At 40.1% G+C, this 26,046-nt stretch overlaps 2 protein-coding genes across 2 annotated transcripts; both read left to right on the forward strand.

Annotated features, from left to right (window-relative positions):
• The first annotated feature begins 5,149 nt into the window (after positions 1-5,149).
• gpr156 (G protein-coupled receptor 156) lies at positions 5,150-24,675 on the forward strand. Its single transcript, XM_065961837.1, has 10 exons — positions 5,150-5,395; positions 9,195-9,348; positions 14,822-14,949; positions 15,551-15,686; positions 15,899-16,009; positions 17,553-17,678; positions 17,817-17,912; positions 20,445-20,681; positions 21,643-21,801; positions 22,530-24,675. The coding sequence occupies exons 2-10, from the start codon at positions 9,232-9,234 to the stop codon at positions 23,841-23,843; spliced, it is 2,424 nt and encodes an 807-aa protein (XP_065817909.1). The 5' UTR covers positions 5,150-5,395; positions 9,195-9,231; the 3' UTR covers positions 23,844-24,675.
• On the forward strand, positions 10,717-14,655 carry LOC110003143 (E3 ubiquitin-protein ligase TRIM68-like). The gene is made up of 2 exons (XM_065961839.1): positions 10,717-11,019; positions 11,630-14,655. The coding sequence occupies exon 2, from the start codon at positions 11,632-11,634 to the stop codon at positions 13,285-13,287; it is 1,656 nt and encodes a 551-aa protein (XP_065817911.1). The 5' UTR covers positions 10,717-11,019; positions 11,630-11,631; the 3' UTR covers positions 13,288-14,655.
• Positions 24,676-26,046: the final 1,371 nt, after the last annotated feature.

Genomic DNA, 26,046 nt, shown 5'->3' on the forward strand with positions numbered 1-26,046 from the left:
GATAAACTAAATTTAGATACAAAACACCAGGAGACAGGAGTTATCTACACACACAAAAAGATAAAACCAACGTTAAGACACAAATCAACTTCAAATGAACTACAGAGAGAGAGAAAAAACTCAGGCTAAGAGATGAAAAACAAAACACTCAGAGGTAAAAATAAATAAATAAAAATAACCACAAAGATGTAAATTAAGTTCCCCAGTCAAAAAAAATAACAATATAAGCATGAAATACATAAATAGAGAAATAAAGCAACTTCAACTTCAGTGACACATAAACTGCAAAGAGAAATAGAGCGACTAAGGGATTCAAAACAACCCTGCAGAAATACATAAATAACCACAGAGACAAACTACTAGGATGGAACCAAAAGCAACTACTGAGTCACAAAATAGCAACAAAGAGATGCAAAACAGCTGTTTAGAGTAACAACAACAACAAAAACATATCAAAGGGCTGCAAAACAATCACAAAAAGACACAAATCAACGACTGAGCTTTGCAAAACAACCACAAAGACGGAGGAGGTTGCGGGTGGCCTCTTGAATGTCTGCGCCGAGGGTCCCATAGTCCAATAGTCCGCCCCTGCATATGACCCGTCTACCAACAGCAGGCACCTACAGGAAACTGTCTGGCACATTTTGAGGAGTAATATTTCACCTCTAGCGTTGTGTGCACATGCGCTTTACACTCAGCCTGCTCTGAGACAAGAGGATGCTGTCACATAATGAAACCTGAGACTCTGCAAGAGAGGAGGTGTGACTGGCACGAGGAGCAGAGCTGTCACCAACTCCTAGGAGTCAAAGTCGAGGGAAAAAAAGAAATTGTGAACCTTATTCTTGAAAACTAGGATTTAAAGTGATCTGCAACTCTGCAAGGTAAAGATCAGATTTTTCATCTTGATGATGTCTCTCTCATACGGGTGAGTTTAATCGCTTTAAGTTATTATTTTTTTGGTTGCTGAATTATAAGAAGGTCCCAATTTTTTAACCCTTACTGAGTAAAAACAATAAATACAATATTACAAATCCGAGATGTTTTAATTTGATGTACTAGATGTGTGATACTCTAAGCCTCTTATGGCTCTCAGTCTGAGTCACATCAGCTCACAGTAAAGTCAGTGTACATGCATGCCAGACCTCACACATGACATGTTTCAAGTGTACATTTAGCTAAGCCTTTACACACGACTGCCACACACCCTCACAACGATAAAGCGTGGTCTTCAGACTGCTAATCCTGCAGGGAGAAAGTCTGGGGGATGCCCATAGCAAGGAGGTGGAGATGGAGGTGATAAAGAAAGAAAAGGAATCTCTGTCTGTGGGAAAACTTAAATGTTTTCCGATCCCTGTTGTTTTCCTCGTTTCTTCATTATGTCCCAGTTACTCTTATTACTTTCTGCAATTCATCCTGACACAAGAGGAAGAATCAGACATTGTAACACAATGTCAAAAAAATTTCCATCTAGCTTTGTGAAAGTGGGATTTCACAGAAGTTGTGACATTTTTTTTTCAACATATTTTTATTAAATTAAGTTTAAGACATACTGTTCAATTGGGATAGAGTCAACATTTGTTTTCTTTTTTATTCCCCAGAAACATTCAAAGATCCAGTATTACTTCTCCCTCCCAGTCCAACAAATAGACCTCTTAGTTTAAAGACAAGAATAAAAGTGCAAGAGTGGAAAACTCACAAAAAATAAAATACAATAACTAAATAAAAATAAATAGATAAGCATGAAAAAATAAAAGTACATTTAAGAAGAGTAGTATTAAAAAAATAAAATAATAATAATAATAATACAAAATGATGAGACAAACATAAATAAAAAATAAATAAATGAACAAACAACGTATACAACACAAGTAAATAGGAAAAACAGTATAACCTGTAAAAGAGACAGAATAAGTTGTGGCATTTTTAACGGTTATTTTATTTTTTGGACATTATGTCATATAAAAAGGCAAACAAGAAATGCTGTGATAGAAAAATGGGTAAAACACGCTGGGCCTAAATCACATTATAATGAAGGCTGTATCTTATCCCCCATAATAATTTAAGCTCTATTCTTCTGCTGATGTTGTTACTTGAAAATAAGTCACCCAAAGTGTATTTGAAAGTTTTCCTAAGCTTCCAAATGCAATTTAAATCTGTCTTTTCATGAACTAACATCTCTGTGCTTATTTATCACAAAGGTGAGGCATTAAACTGAGTTTACTAGTTTAGTCTAGGATGACACAGAAACATGGGCGGTTCTAGGCAGGGGCCAAAATGGGCCAGTGAATTTATTGCATCATCACTTGCAATGCTGCTGTTCCACCACTTTCACTGGAAACTAGTTTTGAAGCTCAGGCTGGTAGATTGATACTTTTTCCTACACTTATCATAATCACTGCCTTCAGTAGAAACTCCATTGACTGCTTCCCTGCTGGGTTACTTTGATCCAGCACTCCTAATCCAGATCCATAGCAACACTGCAGGCGGAGTTGCAGCCGTTCCAGAGAGGGATTTGTCTCTTGTGTTTGTTGGTTGGGCAAACCTGGGCATGTAGCTGAGGAGCGTCCAGGCTCTGGCAGGACCAGCGCATAAGCCTGGAAAAGGGGTTTGGCAAAGTCTTACACCACCGAACAATACAGGTCCACCCACATGGTCTTAAATGATGCAGAATAGTCGGCACTGTGGTCACATTTTGGAATCCCAGCTGCAGATGCTTCCATGTCAGGAAGCGCTGGTGCTGCATGTTAGGAGGGGTCCTACAGGAAACGGACGGTGTGTGCTGGGCTCAAAAGCTTGTTTTTTATTTTGGTTGGTTGACATCCAGCTGATACATGTGCACAGTATCATAGTCCATAAAAAAAGATGCTGCCCGCCTGCAACACTTGTGTTTGTTAATTAGAACATTTGAATGTTACACTTGATCCCTGGTAACCTAAGTACAATGACATGTGTCCCGTTTCATCCAGTACCCCCCCCCCCCCCCCCCCCCTCCCCTATACTTTGACTCCTGCTTTTTGAGCAACAGCCTCGTGTCCACAGATGAAATATTCAAGCTCTGGGGTAATCTGAGCATCAGTGTTATCCACCTGTTATTGCTGCAGCAGCCCGTCTTGAACCTGATCTTTAAGGGGGAAACCTGAGAGTGATTGCCACGCTTTGGGTGTAACAAAGCTGGCAACTGTTTCAATCCTCCAGTTGGTGTCATTTGATCGGAAAACACACCTATGAACATGTCAAGTTTGAAAGCTTTTTGTCTGCAGTCAGCGGATTAGCTCAGTATTTTTGTTTTTTGTGTTTTGGTGGCTTTTAACAGAGGTCATTGTCCATCAGTGATAGTATCAGTGTTAGCGAACAGAATGCTTTATTTAAAGTCTTTCTATGTGATTTTTCACACTTAAATGTAGAAATCAAGAATATCCTCTGAAAATAACTCTGAGTCATGACTGTCTACAATGGGTGTAACACCCGAGTCCCACTGTCTGTGATGTTTTCAGAGTTTTCAGAGTCCTATCTTCACTTTGTTTACATCGCCGGGACGGCCGGCTGACTCCTCCCCTCGTGTATAAAAGTTGTTTAATTGAGGGACTAGAGAAAAGAAGAATAACATACTGTACTCACTGCTTAACTGTGTTTCTAGATCACGCTCATTTCAGGTAAATTTACATGCAGTGTGAAGATACCAGCAGAATAAAGATCGCTAGCATTAGCATGCTAACACAACAATGCAGCGCAAGTTGTTTTGGTTTTATGCTGGTGCTCAAGGGCGACATCTGCTGGATCAAAAGAAAATCACATATAAAGCCTTTAACATTTACATGCATGTTATTTTTTGAGATTTGAGATGACGTTGAACAAGAAGTGCATATCTGTAGATTGCGCTGCATGTCAGACAGACGTTAGGTTTTTTAGTGCTGGTCACAACAGCTGTATGAATCCTGCACCTATGAACAAGTCTCCACGGTGCAGTACAGATTAAAACTGTCAGTAATCTGAATGTAAATGTAGATTTTCATTTGATCCTATATGGCATGCTCTTTTATGCATTATTTTTTTTCAGTTTCTTACATACTTTTAAACACAAAAAAACCCTAAATGTTTACACAGATAAATCTTCAGCAAAGCTGTGTTGTAAGCCGTTTCCTTGACCTTCTAATCAAAGTGGGTTTTAATGATTCAATCCCATTTTTCTCAAGTTTTGAAAGAACATCACCATGATGGCTTCATTCCCCATAAACAGGATTTACTTTAAGGAATCAATTTTGCTTGAAAAATACATTTTTGTAGACTTAATAACAACCTTAGATTGACTATAATGTGAGTATCATGCTTCAGATAAATATGAATAATCATAGTGTTTCACTGCCTGGAGGTTTTAAGTGTTTTTAGGTTCATGTTCTACAATTCAATTCACTCAAGACCAGAATATTAAAAGAAGGGAAACATCATTCAAGAACGTTAAAGTGTATGTGACTGAATATGGGTTCCTGGATGTTTGAGTGTTACATAACAAACTTTTCTTCTTCTTTAATGATCTCTCTTTGTGTGTGTGTGTGTGTGTGTGTGTGTGTGTGTGTGTGTGTGTGTGTGTGTGTGTGTGTGTGTGCTCCCCACTTACAGCTGTCAGTAGTGGTGACACTCCCTCATCAGGAATGACCCTGAGTGTAGGCTCACACATAAATCTTTGTGACGTCTTAATAACACGTCTATGCCTCTTTTGGCTGGTGGAACAAATGCAGAAATATTTCTGCTGGCTCACAGCATTCACACAGATTGCTCCTCTTTCTCTTTCGATGGAACACTATTTCCAATCCCTGTGCCGTCACCATTGGAGGCAGACGCCATGTTTGTCTTTCCATTCAAACAACTTCTGTTATTCAGAATATTTATTTTGAATTTGACTCCCTGTCACCTCTGCCACCCTTTCCCCTGAGAGACCCACAACCCACCTGCACCACAGGGGGTCACATCATCACACTCACAACCCCAATAGGTTGAATCTGCCTCAGCTCTCTCTTTCAAACACACACACACACACACACACACACACACACACACACACACACACACACACACACACACACACACACACACACACACACACTCACTTGAACAAACACACCTCCAGCCTCTGTCACACGCGCCTCCCTCTCGTACTCAAAAGAAAGCTCCGGCAGTCTGCTGAACTTTTCCTGACTGACAGGATCGTCTCCGGCTTGTGGACAGATTATCACGCTGAAGTATTAGCAGGTCTGCAGCTATGTGAACTCTGAAGCAATGCTAGATTACAAACTCATCCACTCGATTATTTTCACATTTTCACTTTCTGAGTCGATTGCGCGATGGAGTACGGAGCGGGACGAGGCGATGGGATCCTCCATGCGCTTTGGAGAACAAGGTTTGCTCTTTTTTTGAAAAAGTCTTTATTTTGTGGTTGATTTTCTTTTCCCCCCTTTACTGGATAATGTCATTACTGATTCTGAAGCCGAATGGCTGCAAAGTTTACCCTGCAAGGGCGCAAATGCAGCCGGTAGTGCGCACGTTTTTACGCATCTCTTTAACCAAACATTGATCCATTTGTGGATGTCACAGATTTGAGATGTCAGTCAGAAAACGTAAAATTAAAATTGCTTTGTGACACTCAACATATAAAATAATCAACAGCATGATCTTTTCTTTGGGAGAGTATTGTTTCATTGTGTTATTCCCAAAACTATACAAACATTAATGTTGAAGTTTTACCCTTAACATGTGATGCATTTAATGTCAGTCGTTGGACTTGGATTTTTTGTACTCATCAATAACTTGGGGGATGGGGTGAGGGTCTCATTTTGCCTTAAAAACCAGGCTTTAAAATGCACCATGTGCCAAGAATCGTCTTGCTGCCTGCTTTGAGTCGGGATCTCGTTGCTAGTAGTTGCATTCTGACTCAGCTTAAAGAATAAACGTATAAACGGATTATTTTCTGTGGAGGAATGTTTCAATATTGCCCCCCTGAACCAGGCATTACATGTGGCAGCGCCTGTGGTTACACAGATCTAATCTTGAAAGAGTATCAGAGAGATTGACAGCTCAATGGATGGGCTTTTCTTTAGGCTGCTCCGGGTTTTATTAAAAGACTTCAGATCTGTCTGTTGAATTATTCCAACTAGCTTAATAAATTAAAGAAAAGTGTCTTAAAGCGTGGCTCATGTGAAGCATTGAAAGCTCAGCTGGACACATGTTCTGCCCGCCCTACATTTAAGTAAGACATCTAAAGTCGCAGGAAACTCAGATTGGACTTGCGGTTTAGCCTCCAGGACTTCAAAAAGACACTCCTTATGACTATTCTGAACTGTCAAAACATGTCCATAAAACCTTCCTCAGAGTGAAGGAAAGACAAGATCCAACTGCTTTTCAAAGTGACCTCTATGGTTTCCTGGATGTTGGCTGACCTTTGTTGAACCCTGCATGCTGGCGGGTTTTTTTCTCCCAACCTGAAACCTTACAGAAGCAGGATTTTTGAAAAAAACTGGAGGAAATGCCTCTCTCTGTCGGTGTTTCCTGCAGGGGAAGCAGCAAAGCTGTGATCTAAACTTGGAAAGTGACGAAACAACATGAACAGGAACTCCAGACATTTTCCCAGATATGCCGCCCCGGTGGGCTTCATTGTTCTGTTGACACCTCAGGACACTGTGGACTTCATTTAATAATTAACTGCCAACTAAAATTATCTCCAATACATGTTAATATTTCCCCAAACACATCTGTTAGATCCATTTATACATACCTAAGTGTAATATATCTTTGGTGTGGTGCAGTTTTAAGTAGATCAGGCCAGTGTTGCATGCTTAATTGAAGGTAATTAAAGGCTTTATATGTGATTTTTTGATCCAGCAGATGTCGCCCTTGAGCACCAGCATGAAACCAAAACAACTTGCGCTGCATTGTTGTGTTAGCATGCTAATGCTAGTGATCTATCTTTATTCTGCTGGTATCTTCACACTGCATGTAAATTTACCTGAAATGAGCGTGATCTAGAAACACAGTTAAGCAGTGAGTACAGTATGTTATTCTTCTTTTCTCTAGTCCCTCAATTAAACAACTTTTATACACGAGGGGAGGAGTCAGCCGGCCATCCTGGCGATGTAAACAAAGTGAAGATAGGACTCTGAAAACTCTGAAAACATCACAGACAGTGGGACTCGGGTGTTACACCCATTGTAGACAGTCATGACTCACAGAGTTATTTTCACAGGATTTACTTGATTTCTACATTTAAGTGTGAAAAATTGCATATAAAGCCTTTAAGGCTCCAGTCAACTCTGGCTGCTGATTGGTTAAAGCTCGCAGCATGCTACCAGTACTGGCTTGCCTGTTTTATTAGAAGCTGTGGAGCTACAGTAGCACACTGGTCTTTGACCATGCTTTACATTTTGTTTGATTTTATATAAAGCTTTCAGTAAAGTATTGAAACGTAGAACTTGGACTGGAGTTTTTTTATGAAGCACGCGTCACCCATATGTTTTCCAGCTCTGCAGTTTGTGTGCACATTTATTGGAAGACAGAGCCACACTAACAATATCCCCCAATCCAAATATCCCTGCACTCTCGGGTACCTCTAAATCATTCTGCAGACAATGACGAGACCTGTGTTGACTAATAACAGGCTACTCATGTAAACACTCACCTGTCTGCCAGTTTGTATCGATACGAGTGGTCTGTCATGGACCCGACCACATGTTGCTGACTCACTGCAGCGTTTAGATCAGACTGTGAGACTGTGCCGGGTACAGCTCAGAGTATCAGGTGATACCATGCTGCATAATTCAACCTGCAACATGTCAGTGCAGCCTCATAAAAATGCCTGTGGCGAGGGTGACAAACAGTTGTTTGTTGATGCTCAACAAAGTTTATGTCCTCGATCACAGATGTTGTAGAGGAAATAACCAGGCTGATTGCAGATCGTGTGACGTTCACTTTCACTGCAAATGAAAAGAGTTTGACTGTGATTCCCTGTTTGAAAGTTCACCTCAGTGATGACGTAGTGACAGTGGAAACTGAGGATAAGCAGAAACAAACAGGCTTCCTGTCACACAGTCCTTTCCTCCCAGTGTGTTTGGTGTTGGTCGATAACTTATACTTTCATCCTGTCATTAGTGTGTCTTGAGGTTATTATTGCTAATGAGCCAAACCTTTTTTTTCTTGGCGCAATCACAGTACAGATAGATAGATAGATAGATAGATAGATAGATAGATAAATAGATAGATAGATAGATAGATAAATAAATAGATAGATAGATAGATAAATAAATAAATAGATAGATAGATAGATAGATAGATAGATAAATAGATAGATAAATAGATAGATAGATAGATAGATAGATAGATAAATAGATAGATAGATAGATAGATAGATAGATAGATAAATAGATAGATAGATAGATAGATAAATAGATAGATAGATAGATAGATAGATAGATAGATAGATAGATAGATAGATAGATAGATAAATAGATAGATAGATAGATAGATAGATAGATAGATAGATAGATAAATAGATAGATAGATAGATAGATAGATAGATAGATAAATAGATAGATAGATAGATAGATAAATAGATAGATAGATAGATAGATAGATAGATAGATAAATAGATAGATAGATAGATAGATAAATAGATAGATAGATAGATAGATAGATACTTTATTGATCCCGAGGGAAATTCAAATCATCCAGTAGCAGGTTACAAAGACGTGACATGACATGAAACATTTGCCACAAAATTACCCCCCCCCCCCCCCCCATACATATATATTAACCTGAAAAAAAGATTTAAAGAATACCTCTAGATGAATCAAACTTAAACTGTGCAATTAAAAATACACTTATACAAGAAATGTACATAACAGTGCAAAAATGCATCCATACTGCTCTCACAGGTTTCTCTCAGGGCACCACACTCTGGTGGCTAAAAGCCTGACTAAAAGTTTATTTTGAATTACAGTCCTGGAAATAGGTTTTTGTGGTCTCCATTGCCCGCTGTTTTAGATTTAAGTGGGGGCTCAAACTTTTTCGACGACATATAGCCAGTGCAGCAAAATAGTTTTCCTCCAACACCAGAGACAAACTATTTGAAAGTTTACATTCAGTTGGTGTAAGTCAGCGTTAAAAGAACTAATTCATGTCTCCTTTTCTGTCATTTCCATGATCGTCAGGATGTGTGTCTGAAAGTGGACTGACTGGTTGCCAGTCATGGAGCCTGAGCTGAACTGCAGCTCCCAGTGTGATTCCTCGCTCTGCTTCATCCACGCAGGAGTCAGCAGGCAGGAGGGCCTCGACGTCCTGCAGAGACTATGTGGTCTCAGCACGGTACCCAAACACAAACACACATTCATCCACATGCACTTCAACACAACAACCCCAATAACAGCAAGTAGACTGAAAAAAGTACACATATCTTCAGAGTATTAATAATAATATCACAGTTATAAGGAGACATTCTTACACAAGTAAACATATTGTGTACATGCACCAAGAGGCATCATCACACAGGGCTGACACAGACCTTTAGACTGACAAATAGCTTCATTGAATTCAACATGGCTGACAAGAAGTTTAAAGGCTAAGGGATATCATACATAGCAGAAATAAGCCTTGAGCTTCAGCCTATTCCTGTTTTGGTCATTGAGTGTTTGAATGTTATTGTGTGAAGTGTAAACATGCAAAGTTTTTTGTTTCTATTTCTGTAAGTGGACTTTTTGCACAAATATTTTTGACTCTTGTTATTCTTTAATGAATGACCAAAATAAAAAATCAACCACAAAAAATCACATTAATGACATAACAATGATCTGTGGCTTTTGCCATAAATCCCTCACTTCAACCATGCAAATAAAATGTAAAAAAAAAAAGCCGAACCAACTGGAATCTGTTAATTGACCGTTTTCAAACAGGGACTATTTTTACTACTGTTATACGTCTGTGTTCCTCGTTGGTAATTGCATAAATTGAAGGTTTCTTAAAATTCGTCATCATTTCACCACTTTTCAATTGATTAAAGACAATGAAATTGAAATTTAGAAGTTTAATCTTGCCTTATTTTAAGTTGAATAACATATTTTATGATTAGCTTAATTCAGAATATAGCTAATGCTAACACATCCATTCATTAGCAAATATTACAGTAAGCTAGGAAATTAACATTTGTCAGTGATGAACTAATTAATAAGAAATGCGTGACTACCTAGCTACTGTTATGCTAGCTAGGACTTTACTTCCAAGCTAACATGATGTTAGCTAGGAAGTGGTTGTATCCTAGCATTAGCTGTAGCTAGCGGTTAATCAAATAGGTTGCACTTAGAAACGTGGCCTGATGTACCTCGGAAATGTTATCCCATAAAAGTAATTTCAGTACGTATTCATGGCCTAGCAGTGACTAAGGTGGATTACCATCACACAATTCAGAAAGAATAGTTTGGGGAAAATTGATGTTGATAGAGCCGAGTTTAGTGTCATCCATGGGCGGTTCTAGGCAGGGGCCAACAGGGGCCAACAGGGGCCAACAGGGGCCAACAGGGGCCCCTGTAGCACTGAGCTTGGTCCCCCCTGTGGCCACCCCTCCAAAAGGAAGAACCCCCCTAATAACACATACTGAAACAAATATGAATCATGGTATTTAATGTTGTGGTATTTAACATATTATTTGGCATTTTATATATATATATATATATATATATTTATTTATTTTAAAGCGATCCTCTTTGTGTATTTTTCACCATGGTTTAATGTTCCCCTCTGACAAAACAACTGGCCCCAGTTTGGCCCCCTCAGTAAAAGTGGTCTAGAACCGCCACTGGTGTCATCTCAGTTACTGGTCCTTTAAGAAAAAGAGTGAGCGGAGCCGGCGGCAACATGAGGTGGTGCACGGGGAAGTCAAATGTGACTTTCAAAATAGAAATTACAGTTGTAGAGAAACTGTGGCAGGGGGCACAAACTCTCACAGACTCCTTTCCTCTTCATGCCACAACACAGTGAAGTGAGGTGAGTGATCTCTGAGTTTATAGGCTCATTAGCATTAGTTTTAAATATCATCTTTATAGTAATGCTAAGTTAAATCCTGGTTGTATATATTCTCATTCTTAGTTTTGATATTTTTAGTACTTATTTACTTTGTATTTAATATTATATTGTGTTTAGATTAGATTTGTGTGTTTGGACAACCTGCTGCTGTAACGCCACAATTTCCCAGTTTAGGATCAATAAAGTCATTCTATTCTATTCTATTCTATTCTATTCTATTTACCCATCAGGGAAAGGAACAGTTAGCACCACCATGTTTGTCTTTGTCATGGTACTATAAATATGAGAAGATATGAGATTTGAAAGTAATTTTTTGTTACTTATATTGTTTTATTTAGTTTAGAAAAGTGTCCAATCAATTCCTTTTGTAAACTCGTCTGTTGAACTTAGTTGGCATGAAGAATGTTCTGGGATACAGAAATATCCTTTGATGAAATGTGACACCAGGATACTATTTGTGGACATAGCTCAAGAGACACAACTGTTTCCAAACCTATAAAGTTTAACGGAAGGAAAAAAAAAAAAAGCACTGGTCCCACCTGCTTTTTCTTTCTGGATTTTTTTTCTCCAGGTATGGCTTCTGCTGACAGCGTGCTGTCTGAAGAGCAGCTCCTTTGCCCCATCTGTCTGGATTTGTTAAACCTACCCGTCTCCACCCCTTGTGGGCATAACTTCTGCAGGGACTGCATCCAAGGATACTGGCAGAGTGCAAACCTGTCGCAGTGCCCGGTGTGCAAGCAGAAGTTCTACAGACGGCCCGAGCTCAAAGTCAACACCTTCATCTCTGAGGTCGCTTCACAGTTCAAGAAGTCGCTGGAGCAGAGAGAGAGAAATAATGCTGGAGCGGGCGACCGATATTCAGGACATAACGGGGGAGTTTCATGTGACGTGTGTGTCGGGAAACGGGTAAAGGCGCTTCAATCCTGCCTCGATTGTTTGGCCTCGTTCTGCGAGACTCACCTGGAGCCGCATCGCGTTCTGAGCAACTTCAAGAAACACCGTCTGATCGAGCCTGTGATGAGCATGCAGGACAGGGTGTGTGAGAAACATGAGAAACTCTTTGGACTGTTCTGTCACACCGACCAGACGTATGTGTGCGACATGTGCGTTAAGAACGACCACAAAGCTCACCGCAGCGTGCCCATAGACGAGGAGAGCAAGAACAGGAGAGCTCAGATTTCTGGGCTGAACGCCCAAGTAGAGAAAATGATCAGCGACCGACTTCAGAAAATCAGCGAGATCGATCAAGCCTTTCAGCTCAGCACGGAGAACGCAGAAAACGAGCTGGAGGAGAGTTTGAAGGTCTTCGTCAAACTTCTTCACCTCATTCAAAAAGGCCAAGCCGAGGCGGTGGAGGTGATCGGTTCGAAACAAAGGCGAGTTAAAAGCGACGCCGGTCGACTCACCGCCGAGCTGAAGCGGGAGGTCGACGAGTTGAGGCGGAGAAACGCAGAGCTGGAGAAGCTCTCGAGCGCCGAGGACGATCTCTTTTTTCTGAAGAGCTTCGGAGCTTTCACAACGCCGCCGGCCGCTAAAGACTGGTCCAGCACGTGCATGGAGACCGCCGTTTATGTGGGCACACTGAGACGAGCGGTCAGGCGAGTGGCCTGTCAGCTGGAGGAGACTGTTAAAGTGGAGGTGAAGAGGCTGTGTGAGGTGGAGTTGCGGCGGGCCCGGCAGTGCGCTGTCGACGTGACTCTGGATCCTGATACGGCTCATCCCAAACTGTTGCTGACTGAAAACAGAAAACAGGTTCATCACGGTGACGTCGCTCTAAACCTCCCAGACAACCCCAAGAGGTTTTACCCCGGCGTCAGCGTCTTGGGGAGGGAAGGTTTCTCCTCTGGAAGGTTCTACTACGAGGTCCAGGTGAAGGGGAAGAAGGAGTGGGACGTTGGGGTCGCGCTGGAATCTGTGAGTAGAAAAGGAGGGAATACACTGAACCCTGAGAGCGGCTTCTGGGCCGTCGGGATGAGACAGGACGAGAGCTACTGGGCCCTCGGCGGCACGCCCGTCCATCTGCCGCTGGTCGAAAAGCCCCACAGAGTCGGGGTGTATGTGGATCTGGAGGCGGGGCAGGTTTCTTTTTACAACGTGGACTCCGCCTCTCACATCTACTCGTTCACTGGATACTCGTTCAGTGAAAGACTCCTCCCCTACTTTAACCCTCGACGTAATCACGGCGGGGTCAACTCTGCTCCCCTGATCATCCTGCCTGTCAATGTGTGAAATACATTTAACCATTTAAAGTCTTTATTCACACTTAAATATATAAATCAAGTCTCTCCTCTGAAAATAACTCTGTGAGTCATGACTGTCTACAATGGGTGTAACACCCGAGTCCCACTGTCTGTGATGTTTTCAGAGTTTTCAGAGTCCTATCTTCACTTTGTTTACATCGCCTTTTTTTAAATTATTTTGTTCATAAGAGTTTGCATCTGAAAGTGTCAAAATCACTTTTAATCTATATTCAAAATATTACAAATTCAGCTTCTGCAAACATTCCTGATATCCGGTTAGAGTTTAGTATATTTATGACATTTGAAAGTCTACAATCAAATCATATGATAAGTGACAAAGCAGCTATTTAAGAGTGTCGACCGCAGGGGTTTACAGATTGTCGCTTTAGTCTATTTTCAGCTGCAGGAGTTAAGCGATGGTTGATTATCTATTTAGTGCGACAGGTGATATCTATAACAGTAAATACCTAGCTTTGCTACAGGGCTTTCATTTAGCATGGCAGCCATGTCTTATTTACATCATCCAAAGCTTTGAGAACACAAAGAGACACCTAAAGCTAAGGATGCATGTGTAGACTTACTATCATGTGGATCACAAGGAATTTTTAATCAATCAGTAACCATCTCTAAAACCTCCATTCATTAACAGAATTCCTGCTTTCTCTCCTGATTCTAACTCAGGTGACTAACACATATTTTTGTTTGTGTTCGGAGTCCAGGGGATGTCAATCAAAACTTGAGAAGTGGTCTTAACATCAAATTGAGCTGTTTTTATGAGTTGGATTTTCGGATAGTTTAGATCAGTGTTTCCCAACGAGTGGGCCGCTGCCCCCTGGTGGGCTGTGTTGGTACTGCAGGTGGGCTGTGAAAAGCCCTCCACCAAGTATAAAAATAACAGAAATATAACAATAATGATGATTAACCATGAGTCAACCTTTAAGTGATGAGTAAGGCGTGTCATGACTATTCATGGACATAATGTTCAGTAAACTTTTGCGTCTATCTTGTCATAATATCATGTTGTCATGTCCAATAATTTACCCTAACTGAAAGTGAGAGCTGTAGTCAAAACTTTTATTTTATAACGAGCCCCGGAGTCATTTTGTATTTCAAAGTGGGCCGCGGCAGTTTTAAGTTTGGGAAAGGCTGGACTAGAGTGTTAATTTTCACTTACATTTATGATATATGTATTTTCAATAGTTTGATTCAAATTTCCACACAGTTGAATCTGTGTCTGTTTCCAGAATGCTTTAAATGTTTTTTTTTACCCTTTATCATGTTCACATAAAAGTGGAAAAATAAAAAATGAAGTGTGATGTTTGTTGCTCCTTTTGCTTTAATAAAGTAAAAATACTTACCTGTACCATGTGTGAGTCGTTTTCCTTGCAAGTGTCTCCATTAAATATATAAAAATATATGATTTATAACCCCATTACAAACAAACGGATCATGTACGTGTGTTAGCTACACTGACACAACTTGTGCCATGATTTTAAAGAGTTTGCATGTGGTCGTGTGTGCAGGCGGCGGTGGAGCTCCCGAGGCGCTCTCTCTCCCCGGTGTTATGTGCTGTGATGTGGACTCTCCTCTCCTGTGGCATCCTGCTCGCTTTCCTCTTCCTCCTCTTCACCCTGCGCTTCAAAAACAACAGGTTAGACCCTCAAAGTGAAATAAGTACACAACAAACAAAAAGTGAATATTACAGAATGAAACAGTCAGCTGTGTTTATAGAATAGAATAGAACAGAATTACTTTTTTGATCCCAAACTGGGAAATTGTGGCGTTACAGCAGCAGGTTATCCAAACACACAACATGAGCAAAAAACACAATATTAGCAAATTTAAACACAATATAATATTAAATACAAAGTAAATAAGCACTAAAAATATAAAAACTAAGAATGAGAATATATACAACCAGGATTTAACTTCTAATCTTAAATATGAAAAATTAAATACAACATTCTTTGCTGGAGGTAGATGTAAATGTGTAAAAACAGGGTTGTAAATGAACAGTATTGACATAGGGAGCTGTGCAGTCAGTGATACAGAAGTTAAAGTGCATGAGTGTAGACATATTATCAGCAGAAACTATTCAATATGTTGGCGAGTAGACTGAGAGAGTGCAGGGATCATTTGTAAATTTAACATGTGCAGAACAGATTACACTCTGGAGAGACAGATATTATCATGATGAAAATGTGTGTTATGTGTTGTTATGTTTATGTGTGTTGTTACTGAATTTTTTTTAGGATAGTGAAGATGTCCAGTCCCAACCTGAACGTCCTCACCCTCATTGGAAGTATCCTCACCTACATCAGCGGCTTTTTGTTTGCTGCTGATCAACAAACACACTCACAAGGTGGAGCGTCTACAGCTCTGCTACAGGTAAGACCTCCACTCTCTCTCTCTCTCTTTCTCTCTCTCTCTCTCTCTCTCTCTCTCTCTCTCTCTCTCCCTCTCTCTCTCTCTCCCTCTCTCTCCCTCTCTCTCTCTCTCTCTCTCTCTCTCTCTCTCTCTCTCTCTCTCTCTCTCGTTCCTTCACATTATTCTCGGATAAATCAGTTTTTGGGTAAAATGTGCAGTTCCCTCTCTTTCAGGCTCGGATGTGGACCCTTTGTGTGGGCAGTACTCTGGTGTTTGGACCTATTCTGGGGAAGACGTGGAGACTGTACCGAGTGTTCACACAGCGGGTGCCTGACAAGAGAGTGGTGAGCGTGCTCCCCTGGCCCTCTGGTGGTCATGTCTGTTTCCAGCATGAAGGAGCCTGTGTTGAGTTATCTAGTAGATAGATAGATAGATAGATAGATAGATAGATAGATAGATAGATAGATAGAGAGATAGATAGAGAGATAGAGAGATAGATAGAGAGATAGATAGAGAGATAGATAGATAGAGAGATAGAGAGATCGATAGATAGATAGATAGATAGATAGATAGATAGATAGATACTTTATTGATCCCGAGTGAAATTCAAATCATCCAGTAGCAGGTTACAAAGACGTGACATGAAACATTTGTTACAAATTAACCACAAAACCGACGCGCCCCCCCCCCCCCCCCCCCCCCCCCCCCCCATACATATATATTAACCCGAAAAATAGATTTAAAGAATTTAAACAAGAACCTATAAACAGTTGAGGGAAAAAAAATCTGTAATTAGACCTGATTATAAAAAATAAAAAAAGTGTTGACCTTCTGAAGTTGTGTTGTTTATATATGTACAGAAATGTTCAAAAAGAAGAAAGTGCAAAATTATCAAAACACAAATTATTAAATAACAGTTAGTGCAAAACATTAAGTGTTTACATGCATATATACTTTTTTTTCTCTCTAACTAATTTTTCATTTATTTATATTTTTGTTTGTTTTCTCACTAAGTTCCTCACTTTAATGCATCACGCTGCCACGAACACATTTCCCACCTTTCTAACACACTACCTGAACAAAAAAATCATTGCTTGACTTTCATCTCATTTAAATGTATTTTGTTTGTGTTGTTACTCTGTATCTTTGCTTATGTTTTGCTATTTTTATTTTTATTTTTATTTTTATTTTTATTTTTATTTTTAGTCTTTGTTTGTTCTCGCTGTAGTTGTCAAGTGTAGTGTAGCTCGTGAATGAAAAACATCATAACTGAGTTATGAAGGAAACAAAGGAGTTGTACATGGTGTATGGTTTATTAGACTTTTCTGAATGGCAAAGATTTCAGTAAAACAGCAAAAGACGACGTAGAAGTGGATACATAGAATCCAGAAATCAACTCTTATACCTGCTGATTTTCACAACATGTATGTGCACTGAACAAAATCTATCTTGCCTTTTACTAACTATATATATATATATTTTTTTATTTATTCCTTATTTGTGTGTTGTGGTCTTTAATAGTACGACTGATATCTAGAAATCATTTTAAAATATCTCAGTGGTATATTAGCCATTTGCAAAATCATTTTTTATTGTCTGTGGCCTAAAAAAAAAAAATTCTATCTGATGTGTCGCACTATATAAAGTATTTTGATACAACCCTCGATACAGAAATATAATTTCTCAGTCTGAAATTTGAGACTTAACAAGTCTAGACGTGCTCTCTGAGGGCTTTTTTAGTTTGTCCCATAACATGTTTACATCAGTCACATCTACATGAGACTTTCTGTGTTCCCTTAACGGTAACATTTATGTCAAAATGCTTCTTCATTCTTTATAACTGCATGACTTTGTTTAGAGTGTTGATGACTCTATTTTCTGTCTCAGATCATCCGAGACATCCAGCTGATGGGGATGGTGGCTCTGTTGATCCTGGTGGACTTTCTGGTTCTCACTGCCTGGAACCTGGCAGACCCTGTTAGGTGTTCCCGATCTGTCAGCGCTGTTGTAAAGGTACAATCTGAGTGTGTAGATTTAACACTGTACTTGCAAGAAATCACAGGTTTTAAGACTGCACATTGCTCATACTGAAAAAAAGTATCTAAACTTTGAAGACATAATCTCACTGTTTTGTTTTGTTTCCTGGTCCAGGTGGTGGAGAGAGACATTTCCTACTCTTTATCTCAGCTGGACACCTGTTCTTCTTCATACTCGGATCTGTGGACCGTCCTCATTGCTGTTCAGAAGGTGAGAAAACTTTCTTCCACTGAAATTCAGCGATAAAATGAACCGTTCATTTTTATGGTAATTCTATTTCCAATATTCTATTTAATGGTTTTTCTATTTCCTAAAACATTTGGTGTTTTCAGTCATCCCCCAAAACTCCTGAGAATTTCCCAACATTTGTTCCTATCTGAGCTGCATATGTGAATGCAAACGGATAACATTTTCCCGTCAGCCCCCGAGTCAACTTTCCTTGTGAAGTCAGGGTGGGCTGATGTGTGAACGCAGCAGGAATTATTCAGAGAAATAATGAGGATTGTTGTGCTCATAGTGATGCTGCTTCAAACTTTTTTCTCCTTTGCAAGTTTGTTCTTAACGTCTCATTGGATGATACTGGAGTCAGCAGTTCACTGTACAAAGTTAATTTTCTAGAACATTTCTGTTTAAGAAAAACTCCCTTTAGCACTATTTAAGACGAGAGAAAATATGAAGTCAGGCTGTGCAATATGTCACGTTGAAGGCAACTGCTAGTCTAACAATGATGATATTAAATGTATTTTAAATATGTAAAATAAATCCTTTTTTTACAGAGTATGGCTGTGCATAATTTGAACAGCCATACTCTGTAGTTTCTGTTGTGAGAGAGATGAATCACTGTATTCTATGACAGCAATGCCCAAAAAGTCTGTATTTTCAAACATTGTCTGGTTTTAGTGTTTCGTTCTTCAATATTTTGGCTCATTTTATTTAAAAATCATTTATCTTTTACTGACAGCTGATGCTTCAGATTTTTGATCACATGTCACCTTTTGACCGAGCTGATTCTAGTTTTGTTGGAATACCTTAAATGCTTATAATCATATTTATTAAACATAAAGTTGGTGAATCCTTCGCTGAGACCTGACCTGTAAAATCCCCCAAGACTCCGTCTGTGTGTCAGCATGTCTAGACTTGTTAAGTCTCAACTTTCAGACGAAGAATTTCTATTTGTGCATCAAGGTTTGCATCAAAATACTTTATATTTATAAAGTTTAACACATGGGCTGGAAGTTTTTTTAAATGCCAAAGAAGTAGAATACTATAAAATGAATTATTGTATAGCCAGACTTATTCAACAATCCATCATTCATGAAGAAGTTCATCTTACTACAGGCCGGCTGTGGCTCAGTGGTAGAGTCGGCTGTCTCTCAACCAGGTCTGGGGGGTTTGATTCCCCTTTTCTGCAGCCACATGTCGATGTATTTCTCCTGAGGAGGCTAAAAAGTTTTAACATCAGACAGGACATTTTAACAGCAGTCACTCATTGAATCAGTCCTCACATTTAACATTTTATCCTGGTACGACTTTCTCACCGAAAAGCAGCAGAAAGGAAAGCAGTCTGCATCACTCAGTGCATCACTCAGGACCCTTCACCACTCGTTTCAGCTGCCCCCCTCAGGAAGTCGTTTTAGAGTACCACTGGTGAAAAAGAAAACTTACAGAATCTCTTTTATTCCCACTGCAATACGCATTTCAAACGAGGCTGGATAAGAAATGTTTTTTAAATGCTGTACATGTGTTTTTACCTATTTAAGGTACTTTTAGCTATTTATGACCTGATGTGAGTGTTAGTGTGAATGTTTGTATGTTTTCATGTTGAGCCTCAACAACAGGTCATTTTTCTGTCACAATGTGATAGACAATAAAGTTTTTTGAATCTTGAATGTATCCCTTGACAAGACTCTTAACCACAAGTTGCTCCTGTAGTACTGATGGACACATAGGACACTCTGCCATCAGGGTGTGAATTGGGTGTGAATGGGTAACTTGTGACCTGCAGTGTAACCTCTTTGAAAAGTGCTATACGAGCGAATTCCTTTCACCATTTACCATTTACTATCAGTTGTTTGACGTCCTGAAGCAGTTTAAGTGTGTCATTTTTTAATCATTTTTATTTTACAGGGACATTGCATATTAATAAACATTTCGGTAAATATGCCAGAGTTAGTCAAAAGGCTGATTTTCACATGTTGTCCCTGGCCAGATTTTATAAAAGGCTCCCTCAAAAAAAAAAAAAATTTCAAACATTGCTAAAATCTACAAAAATAGAAATATCATGACAGTAATGAAGCAGCCACAGGAGAAAAAACATAAACCATGCAGGATACACATAAAGCAGCATTTGGTAAAATCTAAAAAATGTATCTCATGCAGGACAGACGTGGAGCAGCTGACAATGTACCAAAAAAAAAAAAAAGTCTGGCTGTGTTTACTGACGTTTTTTAGGCTTTTGTGTTTTTGTACGAAATGTTTTTCATTCTGTTAAAATTTGCACATTATGAGTTATGAATATCAGTGACCTATTTATATTTCATGATGACACAGCACTTCATTCTGTATGTAATAGAAGGTGCTAAGATCAGCTATATTTAGGGCCTCTTACCTTTTACCTCATTAGCTTTTCAAAATGTATTTTGACCTTTGACCTTTCAATGCCTTGCTGCATCACCAATTGCCCACCAGTTTTTTTTAATTTCAGCGCCGTCTTTATTTTGTCCTTTTCTGTTTTCTCTTCAGGGTTGTCTTCTCCTCTACGGGACGTTTCTAGCCGGGCTGACCAGCACAGTCAGCCATCCTCCGGTCAACCAATCCCCGACCATCATAACAGCGGCCACTCTGGTCACCCTCTCGTCGGCTGTGGCCGTTCCTGTCTCCATCTTCCTGCAGGCTTATCCTAACCTGGTCTACAGCACTGTGGCTGGAGCCATTTTCATCTGCACGCTGGCCACCAACTGCATGCTGTTTGTCCCTCAGGTAAAGAGAACAACGTCCTCACTCCATATATGATGAATTAATAATGTTTAGGGAAGAGCAGGATTTCTTCCTCTTTGTTGCAAAAACACGCCTGACATCTCCTATTTATTTATTTATTTATTTATTCATTCATTTATTTACTTAATTCATTAATTAATGAAAAAAAAGAAATCCTGAAAACTTTCAGCTTTTTTTTATCTTTTATTTTTTTATTGCACGACAAGAGACAATTACAATGAGCACAGGCCACAAAAGGGGTATATTCATGTTTTACTTGAGTGTGTGTGTGTGTGTGTGTGTGTGTGTGTGTGTGTGTGTGTGGATGGAAAGTCAGAGTGAGAAAAAGGAAAACAAATACAAAGTCACTACAAAACAAAAAACAAAAACAAAAAAATAATAAAAATAAATGAATAAATAAGTAATGATAGAGATGATAAAAATATTCATCCAGGATTCATTTTTAGTATCAGTGTGAGTGCCACAGGATGGCGTGTGTGGAATCCAGCCATTAAAAACAGTCAGGCAGATCTGATGATGCAGGTACGCAGACACATGACAGAATGAAAGATGCTCGTCTGACTTACTCTTTTTTTGTTTTGACAAAGTTGTAAAATCAATCGTCTGATTCTGGTTCCCACATCTTTATTTGCCGTATGCGTGCCAGTGTGCCATGTCTATCAGAGGAGAGTGAGTCACACAGAAGGTGTTTATGAGTCAAATCTACGTAGGCTGCTGCAAACAGGTTTATGACTCTTTGAGTGTCTGCTGGCGGCGGGGAAAGAATGCCTCTCCAGCGGGAAAGGAAGGAAATGTTTGAACAGTGAGCAACAGGCTGAAACACACCTGGTCAAAAGGTCCGGTGTTGAATGATCCTGGAAACATTTACTACTCGTGTGAGTGTGATGCATCTTTACTTTAAAGTTTGCGTAACACCTTTTTTTTTTCTCTCGTCGCCGTGCAGCTGACACAGTGGAGACAGTTTGAGGAGGATCAGAACAACCCGAGTCAGATGGCAAAGTATTTCAGCAGCCCCAGTAAGAGCCAGCCGTCGGTGTACAGCCAAGACGAGATCTACTACCTGCTGGGGGAGAACACCTCCATGAAAAAACTACTCAGTGAGGTAATGCACTGTTTTCATCCAGTCTACTGCTAAAAGAGAAAATCTAAGAGAGGACAGGAGGTCGTCTTGTGGGCCATGCTCTTGCATTTTCTATTAAAGCTTCTTTTAGGAACTTATTGGCGAGCCCTCCTAGCAGGAGCTTTTTTTTCTTTTTTTTTTTTTTTCTTGAATGTAAAGCATGATGTTTTATTTTCATTAATGAGCCTTCATCAGATCATGCTGGTTGTAATGTATTTTAACAAAGTAATGGAACAAGTGAATGGTTAAAACTAACTTGGAACTGTCCCCACTCCCTAATTCATTAATTTTTTTTAATTGTATCTTTATTTGGAGCGGACAGGTTGATACACCAACATAGCAACATTAGTAAAAATAAAAACAAATGTCCTTCCAGTTTTGTTTGTTTTGAGTCCGGAAAAAGCGCATCACCCGCCATCCAGGAATACGAGTCTAAAGAAAGTAAAGTCATAGGTCTTGAAGGAGCTTTAATGTGATTTTGTGAATTCTACTTTAGTTTCATTTGTTGCCACTAATCCAAGATTACTCTCTAACTTTTCTAACTAATAAGAATGTTCACATTCTGCTGACTTGGCATTTTTAATAGAGTCCAAGACTGACTCGCATTCATTCATACCAGCTGTTCAATACTTTTGTTATATTATTCACAGAGGTTATGTGTATGAGTGTTTAAGTTTTTAAATTTTTTTCTGTTTTATTAAAATCTCCAGAAGAACGCTGTGATCGACAGTCTGCAGGAACAGGTGAACAACGCCAAGGGTAAACTCCTGCGACTCATGTCGGCCAGTCAGCCACCCGACGACCAGGACCTGGACTCCTCTGACACCAACCTCAACTCTTCCTCCACTCAGACCACAGAGCTTCAGTCTGACCGGATCTCTTCCTCATCTCTACCTCAGAGGGACACCAGATCCCCACTTCCTCCTCCTCCTCCTCCTCTCACTGCAGCTGTTCCATTATCTGACAGAACAACCCCCTCTGCTGCAAAATCTCCAGACCTCATCCCTGCCTCCTTTCCTCTCTCTGAGGGTGAAAATAAGAGAAGTGTCACTACAAGCGGTGCTCCAGGTGGAGGCCCAGCTGAGTCCAGAACACGGGACCCTAAAGAGCCCGCGTCCCTAAAGTCCAGCGGGTTACTCAGAACAGCAGAGGAAACAGTTCAGTTTGTCACTTCCCTACAATCCCACAGAGGATTAAACCCCACTCAGGTTGAAACTCTCAACAATAAAAGTGGCCTGACGCTCAATCTGGGACGAAACACCAGACCGGCTGGTTTTGTGAGCAGCGAGCAGTTGCAGGAGATCCTCCAGGAGCTGAACGTGGACGCCATTATAGAAACTGCGCTTCGATCCCCCGGTCAAATGTCTTCTCAGCTGAAATATTCCGACGCTTCTGCTGCGCTCTCCCCGCTTTCCCTGCGGACTCCACGCTCCCCTCATCCGCCGCCTCTTCTCTTCCGCTTCCCCAGCGTCTCTCCGTACGCCATGAGGAAGCGGCGGCCGCCCTTCCGCTCCTCCAGGAGAGGTTTGGCCCCTCGCTGCTTCTACACAGGCTCAGAGGCTGCTGCTGCCGGTGGGAAGAGAAAGGTCAACCCTGGACTTCAAGATGATGCAGCCACGGTGGGGGGTAGCCTCATTCAGGTGGAAGACTCTGACCTGGAGGAAGAGGAAGAGGGGGAGGAAGGAGACGCAGAAGGGAATGAAGCGATTAGGAAATGTCGGAAGTGTGATTCAAGGTCTCACAGGTTTCACACAGCGTCATCGTGTGTGGAAGCAGCCGGTGAAAACGGTCAGAACAGGCGCATCAGAGACTCCTGCGGGTACTGGGACTCCGACTCCAGCAGCTCCACGGACTACTGTTACTACCACCGTCCGTACTGTGACTCGTGCCTGCAGCGAGGCTCGCTCCTGTCCTCTGACTCCTCCTCAGACTCCTCCGACAGCGAGTACGATGGCTACACCGGCCTGTACCGCTCCCCGCACCCCGTGGTGTTCAAAGAAGACCTCAAACCCACCTTTGTATAAGCACAGGGGACACTGCACTTTACACTTCTCCGAGCTTAGTGCATCATTTTACTGAAAAAACAGAATTGTGTGTTTTGCGAGCTCTATGAAAGGAACACAAATATTCTTGAATCTTGCATCCTAGAACATAATTATTATTTAAAGGCTTTCTATGTGATGTTTCACACTTAAATGTATAAATCAAGTATCTCCTCTGAAAATAACTCTGAGTCATGACTGTCTACAATGGGTGTAACACCCGAGTCCCACTGTCTGTGATGTTTTCAGAGTTTTCAGAGTCCTATCTTCACTTTGTTTACATCGCCAGGACGGCCGGCTGACTCCTCCCCTCGTGTATAAAAGTTGTTTAATTGAGGGACTAGAGAAAAGAAGAATAACATACTGTACTCACTGCTTAACTGTGTTTCTAGATCACGCTCATTTCAGGTAAATTTACATGCAGTGTGAAGATACCAGCAGAATAAAGATCACTAGCATTAGCATGCTAACACAACAATGCAGCGCCAGTTGTTTTGGTTTCATGCTGGTGCTCAAGGGCGACATCTGCTGGTTCAAAAAATCACATATAAAGCCTTTAACTTATGAGGATAAAATAATTGTCAACCATTATGTAGCTGTTTTTTTTATATTACATATTTGTATATTTCTTCTGTCAGTCCTCACATTCCAAAAATGTTGACTTGAGAGCAAAATGAAAAGGTTTCTCACAACAGTTGAGATGTGCACTGTGCTTGTGCAGCGGTGTATTTATTTTGATATTTATTAGTAGAAGTCTGTGTATTGCTGTTTTAAATTGTCAAACTCATTCCTTTAAAGTCGATATACAATCTTATTGTATGGTCTGCTTTTTGTCTGTTTTCTGCTCTACATTTTAAATTTGACACATCGTCAGAACAATACTCTGCATTTTTTTTTTTTTTTAACATTCTTTTTATTGATTTTCAAAGACAAAACAATAACAGCTCAGTGCACTTTAGCAAAGTATTTGCACACATTCAGCATCTACCAGTATACATGTGATTAACAGTGATGTTGTACCACAGCAAGATAATCATTCAGGGATCATTATGATAAGTTACACTTATTCAAAGGCTTCTCCCATTTTATTTTAAAGAGATGAGTCTTTCCTCCGATACAGTATCTTAACTTTTCTAATGTCACAACATCAGATATCAGAGATTCCCACAAGTGAACAGTAGGGGATTCATCCCCAACCCATGATACTCTGCATTTTATCTCAAGATCTTATTTATCACACAATCAGAGAAATTAGAAAATAAACAGGTCACTATCTGCTTTCACTTTACACAGTTTGCTGATCCTTCTATTGTAAGTCACATGTGTATCTTCAGGTTATAGAAAGACAAGTGACCTGAAGCCCTTTTGGTTTTCATCCCCCTTTCCCCTTTTTTTCCCCCCTAAAAGAAAATTGAAACCACTTCCTGTTTACTCTGCATTGTGTCCTGCTACATCAACTTCCAAAGCAGAAAGTGTATTAATCCACCGGTTTCATTTAGGCCCAGATTAACCTGCTCGGGGGCTCAAAGCTCAAGCAAACACTCAAACATTCAACAGTAGAACTCAAAACCTTTCTCCCTGATTCCTGCAATTCAACATATGCAAGAAGACTAATCCCAGAATCAGAATCAGATTTATTGTCCAGGTATGCTTACACACACACACAAGGAATTTAACTTCAGTGAACTGTGCTCTCTTATGTACAGGTACAACATTAAATATCAACAATAAACAGAATAAGAAAAGACTAATATTTACATGACTAAATATGAAACAGTGCAGTGGTGAAGAGTGCAAAAAGATGCTGAAGTAACATGAGAAGTAAAATGCAGTTATGTGACAGATGGGTCAATTAAACATGTTGATTACAGTAACCTTTCTTACAGCACAAAACACGACTTCTGTTTACCTTTTAACAGTAAAAGCAACAATTTCCCATGATATGTATGCGTATAAGTCATGTGTCTTCAATCATGACTAAAATAGTAAAATAGCAAATCGAGTAGATTCTGGCATTTCCATAATTTTCCTGCAATACAGACAAAAATAGAGCATTTATCTCTCCCACTCATTTCAGTGTTTCTCTTTCCAGTCTCTCACTCCCTCCCACTATCTCCTCTCCATCTCCCTGTATACGTTTTCTTTCTTCTGATGGGAATAGAGCGTCTGCCGGGGGAGGTGTTGC

Source organism: Labrus bergylta, chromosome 13 (assembly GCF_963930695.1).
Source record: "Labrus bergylta chromosome 13, fLabBer1.1, whole genome shotgun sequence".
Lineage (NCBI taxonomy): Eukaryota > Metazoa > Chordata > Actinopteri > Labriformes > Labridae > Labrus > Labrus bergylta.

Bases quoted from the DNA above. Each gene is read 5' to 3' on its own strand.
- gpr156 (XM_065961837.1), top strand. From the start codon at position 9,232: ATGGAGCCTGAGCTGAACTGCAGCTCCCAGTGTGATTCCTCGCTCTGC. The intron at 9,349-14,821 runs GTACCCAAACAC...TCGTGTGTGCAG, and splicing joins GACTATGTGGTCTCAGCACG to GCGGCGGTGGAGCTCCCGAG. The intron at 17,913-20,444 runs GTGAGAAAACTT...TTTTCTCTTCAG, and splicing joins TCCTCATTGCTGTTCAGAAG to GGTTGTCTTCTCCTCTACGG.
- LOC110003143 (XM_065961839.1), top strand. From the start codon at position 11,632: ATGGCTTCTGCTGACAGCGTGCTGTCTGAAGAGCAGCTCCTTTGCCCC.